Raw genomic sequence first — 7,500 nt, 5'->3', positions numbered from 1 at the left:
GCAGGAAGCCACTGAAGGAGCTGTGCTTATAAAAATTGTCAAAGAGGCTGTAGCCTTTTGGGAGCTTCAGGTTAACTTCATCTCCCACCTCCAGCTGCAGAGTCACCCCGTTGGACAGATAGGACTGTCGACTGTCAGTGTCATACTCGCCCAACCCCAATACCAGTTCACCATTCTTATGCAAGTGAATAACCATCCAGTGTGAGTCTAGATTGTCCCTGACAGTGAACCTGAAGAAGTAGACCCCCCTGACTGGAGCGCTGAAGAAACCAGACCTGCCGCTGTAGGCCTGCCCAACATTGGTGATCACTCTACTGAAGACCACGTTCAAGTCATTGGTCCCAGCATGCACATATCCAGAGTCACTCAGAGCAGCTGAGAAGGCCACCTTGGGTGCTGCTTTGAGCTCTTTCTCCAGATTCTCTACTTCGGTTTGAGTGGCAGCCAGTTTAGTCTTCAGGTCCTCTACTTCAGACACTGTGACACCATTTTGCTGGGTTAAACTTCGGCTTTTTTTCCGCACACCTCAGCTGTCAGGTGCGTCGGAGATGGCACCATGAGAGATTGCACCATCAGAGATTGCCTGATGAAGGTCTAGTACCGAAACGTTGTTTATTAAAGAAACTCCCGCACACTGACCATTTCGCTGTTCTTTCTTTAATAAACGACGTTTCGGTACTAGACCTTCATCAGGCAATCTTGCGCTGCACTGTCTTGCTTCATATGGCCCATGTCAGTCTCGGTGGCTGCCAGTCTCTCAGAAACTGACCTCAGATCAGCTGACAGGGCTGCAGTCTGCATCTTCAGGTTCATCACCTCCCCTTCGCTGGTCACCAGCCTTTCCTTCAGCACGGCATTTTCTGCATCCATTTTCTTCAGTTCATCTTGGGTTGACTTAAGAATGACCCTGTGCTCCACCACCATGTCTCTAAGTTCCTTCAGTTCAGCATAGATGTCCGTCTGCTTAGAGACGTCAGCAGCGGCCTCCCAGGCAGCTCCAGTGATGTGGTGCTGTGTCTGGACTTCAGTCTGGGTACTCCGAGTCTGAGCTCCACACCAGCAGTGTGATGGCAGCCCTCATTCTTAAAGTCACTATGGAACAAAACATTAGGCAGGTTTTGAGTACTCCGTTCTAAAGAAAACAATATAACTAACTATATATAACCATCTAGTAACTAAAAATCAGGGCTTTGAACCGGTTCATGGAACGAAAACGAAAGCCGTGAACTTTTTGTATTTTACAGGGAACAGAAACGAAACCAGAAACGTTATTATTTTTTATGTTCTGGAACAGGAACACTTATTGAAAAATAATGGTAACCGGTTAATACCGGTTTTATTTCGTTCCTCAAAAAAAAAAAAAAGTTAGGCCTATTATTTTCCTGCACAGGTTACCATAACGGCTGAGGTTCAAGTCCTGTGTAACATCAGACATTCGCTGACTGAATGGAGAGCAGTGGATTACAAAGTCTCCACTCCACATCCTAAATAAGAGAAACCACTGTCATACAAAAGGGCCGAGTTCCCATCGCATCATTGTTAGACATATTGCAGAGAAGCACACAAGAATGTTCTTTGTTAATGGGCATCCATGGCCGCTTCAAATGCAGATAGGGCCTATGCAACTCGCAATGCCCGTCAGCATGGAGCGCACTTTTTCATATTTGATGAAAAGATTGTCATATTTCTTATTCTTTCTCTGCTTAGGTTGTCCCTGAATGACAAAATTCTGAAGGATATTCTTTTCATACGCTTGAATAAACAGTTTTCATAACTTGAATAAACAGTGAATGTAGGTTGACCCATTTGCACTTCGTCTTTCTTGGTTAATTAATGTCAGATATGGGGTGTAATCAGCTGACCGGAATGAAATTAACCGTTCCGGGAACAATATTTTTTCGTTCTAACCGGTTCGGGAATCTCAATTTATTGGTGGAACTCATAACCCGGAAACGTTATAATTACTTTTCTGTTCGGAACGAACCGTTTGGAAAAAAATATTGGTTCAAAGCCCTGCTAAAAATCCAAAAAATGTTCTTTAGTTTGTAAACAAAATAATAGCCTACAAGAAGGAAAATGCAGTGTTTTGAGACTATTGAAGAGAGTGCTTTAATATTTTAACTTGCTATTTCATTTATGCTGACAGGGGGACTAACTTAAAAAATGTAAGTTGCTAACTATTAACAGAGGTATAACTGTGTACATACTCAGAAACAGCTGAACTAGCAAGCACCACAAATGTAATCTTTATAAATTAAACTAATCATTTACTCTGTAAAATCTTACCTCTAGGAATGCCCCGTCTGTCACTTGCAGTAGTAGTGTCTGTAGTAGTACTAATAGTAGAGGTAGTTGCAGCAGTAACTTTGAGTGTTTCATCAACCTCTTTTTTATACCGAGTGGAAAAACAAATTATGAAACAACTTCTGGGTGAACTTAAGTCCCAGACACTGATCAGATATACCTGCACTACATGCTTTTTCCAGGATATTTCTGTGTATTTAGTTATCGGTGTCGTGGGAAAGCAAAAACCTGTTGCCATCGTGTAAAAAAGGTGGGGCTTCATGCCCTCATTTTCATACACACACACACACAGACACACACAGACACACACAGACACACACACACACACACACACACACACACACACACACACACACACACACACACACACACACACACACACACACACACACACACACACACACACACACACACACACACACACACACACACACACACACACACACAGAGACACACACAGAGAGAGAGAGACACACACACACACACAAACACACACACACGCACACATACGCACACACACACACACCCACGCACCCACGCACCCACGCAAGCAAATCAGTTGAAACATGGAATCATGGCTTATTATTCCGAGGCATATCTATAGCTGGCTGTCGGGCTGTCGGGGAAACAAAAAATAACAACAAAACAGTTAAGTACCTCTTCTTTTAATTAGTTGCCCTCCATATCTGCCTCTCCCTCCCTCCCTCGCTTTCTGAGAAATATTGAGAAATATTGCCTTGACCTTTTCTAGAGGAGGACACATGTGGCAGGTTTTCATAGTTTTGCTAGTTAAGCCCCCAAAACGGGAGAAAAATCATACAAATCCACACTAGCTTGACTACTAGCTGTACTATACTGCCCTACAATTTCAGAACGCAGTATAATTCAAAATGCCAAACTGAGAAAAAAGGCTTTAAAGTTTCCTTTCTGTCCACGCGACTGTGTTGGAGGTAAAGTGGTGATGACACTTCCATATAATACTTTTTTAGGGTGAAAATTTATGCACACAAGAAAAAAGCAAAAAAAACAACATTCTCATTACTTTTTAGCTGAAAAATCATTATACTGCGCTCTGTTGTGGTATTACTGTCTACACCAAAACCACGGTGTCAATGGAGAAGTGCAGTATAAAAGTGCAGTATCGCATTATACTGCGTTCTTGGCTAGTAGCCTACCACGTAACCTACTAAAACCACAAAGCGCAGTATAATCAGTTTTTTGCGTTTTTTTCCGAAACGGGACCAAGTTGGGCCGAAAAATTTTAACACAAGAAGAAGAAGGTATTTTAAAGCCAATTTCCGGTCTAAACCCATTTTCGACCATTTTCAAGATACTGCGTTCTGATATTGTAGGGCAGTATACATATGCCCAAATGAGGACATTTGCTGTACTGTATATATTGTGCAGGGCTTGGTAGTTAACCTAAACAACAAAGAAATAATTGGCTGCTCTCAACTCTACTAGTCTCTTGATCAAGTTGGCTGTGTATGAGGTATGACAGATGAACTCTCCCATGAGTCTACCAACTCAATCCACTCATGACCCCAAGTGAGGTGAAACAGGGCAGCAAAGTGAGTGCAAGTGTGTGTGTATGTGTATGTGTATGTGTATGTGTATGTGTATGTGTATGTGTGTGTGTGTGTGTGTGTGTGTGTGTGTGTGTGTGTGTGTGTGTGTGTGTGTGTGTGTGTGTGTGCGCGTGTGTGTGTGTGTGTGTGTGTGTGTGTGCGTATGCGTGTATGTGTGTGTGTGTGTGTGTATATGTGCGTGTGTGTGTACGCCTGTGTGTGTGTATGTGTGTTAGCGTATGCGTGTGTGTGTGTGTCTGCCTGTCTGTTTGTCTGAGTGTGTGCGCCAGGGCGGCCCTTGATGATTTCATTTGGATAAATTAGCCACTTAGCGGCTGATTGGAGCGGGTGAGGAGCGCTAATATAGTTAACCTCCTCCAGTGGAGCTCTCTACACTCAGCTCCCCTCTGCGCTCTCGAGCCGGCTGGTAATGGTGTGTGTGTAGTGTGTGTGTGTGTGTGTGTGCGTTTATGTGCGTGTCTGTGCGGGTGTGTGTGCGCGTGTGTGTGCGCATGTGCGTGTGTGTGTTCCTGAATATGTGGGGTGTATGTGTCTCTGTGTCCGTGTGTGCATGTGTGTTGCAACGGGACATACAGTAGATGGTGCTGGTAGATGCAAAGCTAGTGGAGAAGTGCTATGGTGCAAATGGGTCGTCTGGAGCATGAGCGACTTCTGCCCTGATTGCTCTCAGCGCTCGGTGATGAACGAGTTCGTACTTAGTGTATGGAGGAACACTTCTGCTGGCTGCGCTGAAGGAGGAGGCAGAAGAGAAGGAGGAGGAGGAGAAGGAAGAGAAGGAGGAAGAATAAGAGAGAGAGAGAGAGAGAAAGAGGAGACACAGCCACAGATTGGCATGCCACAATCAGAGGAGGCTCTCTCTCTCTCTCTCTCTCTCTCTCTCTCTCTCTCGCTGGGCCGCTTTTAGGTCTTAATCAGGAGGAAGTGCAGCTCTTGACGGGAATTAGAAGGGGAAAAAAAGACGAGAGTGAAAAGACACAACTCCAACTCCAGCAGCTGCTGTTGAGATGAGTGGCAGCCTGTCAGTCAGGAAGTTGGATGCCAAAGAAGAAGAGAGAACAAGGAAGTTGCTACATTAATGAGGCTGTCTGTGTCTGTGTCTGTGTCTGTGTCTATGTGTGTGTGTGTGTGTGTGCGTGCGCGTGTGTGTGTGTGTGCGCGTGCGCGTGCGTGTGCGGGTGGGTGGGTGTGTGTGTGTGTGTGTGTGTGTGTGTGTTGGAAGGTGTGCGTGTACACGCATATTGGTGTATGCATACGTACATGTGTTTGTGAATTGTACACACACACACAAGGTTACAGTGACACACATGCTTGTAGACACGCACACACACATTTGTGTTTATCCATTTGTGTCAGTGTAAGTGTGTGGGCAGGTGAGACAATAAGGAAGCAGCCAAGTTGATTATCAGTACCATCATACATGGTTTTATATGACTGGGAACTGTGTGCGCACAATGTGTGCCTATTCATGGTAAGGTAAACAATCTGTTGAAGGCTGCACTGATTTTGTGGATGAGTGTCTGAATGTGTGCACAATGTTTTCACAATCAAGGTCTAATGCACAAATCAGTTCACACTTTTGTGAATTTTGCACAGTAAGGTGCAGTGTAAATTGAACACAGAGAGAGTTGGATCGACACTATGGGTGTTACGTAAGTGTTAAATTGACCCTGCAACATTTACTGAGTACTGTAGTGTCCCTTTACATACCAAAGTGAAAAAATTAGTTAGAGCTTTATTTGTCCCCGTGGGGCAATTGTGCTTGCATTACACTCGCTGACACCAAGCATGAGACACAGTGATACATATAAGCAGACAAACACATAAACAGATAACATATTACACAGAAATTGACATTCTCACTAGCACACAAAAGTGTGAAGAGGCCAGCATAAATAGCTGAAAAAATGCACAAGAAAATCGATTGTCATTTTATGTCAAAATCTGCCAAGCTACTTTTTGTTGTGTGTTGAGATTTTGCGTTTGTTCTGTGTTGTTCTGCGTTATCTAGGACCTGGCACAGTACGTTAACGAGGTGAAAAGGGACAATGAAACACTGAGGGAAATAGATCAGTACCAGAAGTCCATCGAAAACTTGGTAAGCAGGAGGATCCTGACTTTTTCAACATTGCCTTGTCTAATGAAAGCACAGTCTACAAAAGTATTGACAAACTGATATACTGATAAACTAATATTGACTTGTAGTGGTGTTGATTGTCACGTGTCTTTATAGGCAAAATAGCAAACCTATATCTTCCTTATGTAAAGCATTATGCATAGAAGCATGCACAGTGTACTTAACTGTTGCTGTATTCATGTGCAAAAGCATCATGCATCTATTTGCAAACATGCACATGGGTGTGAGCATGCAGACTGACATGTACTGTACACATGCATGCTTGCACACATGGACACACAGTCGGCATGCACAAAACACAATGACACACATGGATTGGAATGGATTGGGAAAAAAACAATTGCACTTAGATTGCTGAATGCACTTAGATTTAATCTTTGATTTATATGAAAAATAGGAACTCTCTCAATTTTATGCCTGTCTACAGTACAACTCTCAATAATTTTCTCATCTCCTCTGTGTCTCATTTTTGCAGAATCAGCCTCTGCGTAACTATGGGCGACCAAAGGTTGACGGAGAAGCACGCGTATTCTCGCTGGACAAACGGGCAAAACAGGACCGGTGAGATGTCTTGTCTGGAACAGCTTACTTTCATGTCATGCACACACACACACACACACACACACACACACACACACACACACACACACACACACACACACACACACACACACACACACACACACACACACACACACAAACCTACTCACACCCACTCACACACACACACACACACACACACACACACACACACACACACACACACACACACACACACACACACACACACACACACACACACACACACACACACACACACACGCCTACTCACACACACAAACCTACTCACTCACACACACACACACACACTCCCTCACACACACACACACACACACACTCACTCCTGCACACCCGCACACACATCCCCATTCAGTGAACACAGCCCCAGTTTACTTGGAACTCTAGTTGGAACTAGCTGTTTCATTTTCCCTGTTCCTTCACAAAGGCCACAGACGCTGCATGTACTCCTCATGTTCTTTGCCACCTCCTCACCTTCTATTCCTCTCTTACATAGCATACGGTATGTTCAGTGCAATACCGCTCTGTGTTCTGTAACAGTGCTTGAATAAAATATAAAAAGGAATATGATGTCATGAAATAGAATATGTAATAGAAATGCACATCGTAAAGTCTCTCACAACGTTGGTCTGAGTTGCTGTCTTTTATTCTCTCTCTCTCTCTCTCTCTCTCTCTCTCTCTCTCTCTCTCTCTCTCTCTCTCTCGCTCTCTCTCTACTCCATCTCTCTTTTACAATCTGTCTGACTTTTTCTCTACCTGTCTTTCTCTCTCTCTCTCACGTGTCTTCTATCCTGGCCTCTTCATCTCTCTTTCTCTCTCTCTCTCTCTCTCTCTCTCTCTCTCTCTCTCTCTCTCTCTCTCTCTCTCTCTCTCTCTCTCTCTCTCTCTCCCTCT

The 7,500-nt window shown here is 44.0% G+C and overlaps 1 protein-coding gene across 3 annotated transcripts in view; it reads left to right on the top strand.

The window, feature by feature from the left end:
- Positions 1-7,500, top strand: part of LOC134455621 (guanine nucleotide exchange factor VAV3) — a 196,297-nt gene that overhangs the window by 92,623 nt on the left and 96,174 nt on the right. For all 3 annotated transcript variants that reach the window (XR_010036135.1, XM_063206800.1, XM_063206801.1), the window contains exons 12-13: positions 5,902-5,988; positions 6,503-6,588. Coding sequence is in view for 2 of the 3 variants with exons in the window: in XM_063206800.1 (XP_063062870.1) it covers positions 5,902-5,988; positions 6,503-6,588 (173 nt within the window). In the remaining variant the exon portion in view is untranslated. The remainder of the gene's footprint in view (positions 1-5,901; positions 5,989-6,502; positions 6,589-7,500) is intronic.

This window comes from Engraulis encrasicolus, chromosome 9 (genome assembly GCF_034702125.1).
Source record: "Engraulis encrasicolus isolate BLACKSEA-1 chromosome 9, IST_EnEncr_1.0, whole genome shotgun sequence".
NCBI classification, from domain to species: domain Eukaryota; kingdom Metazoa; phylum Chordata; class Actinopteri; order Clupeiformes; family Engraulidae; genus Engraulis; species Engraulis encrasicolus.
The sequence above is the reverse complement of the archived record's forward strand: the minus strand, read 5'-3'. Positions and strand labels throughout refer to the sequence as shown.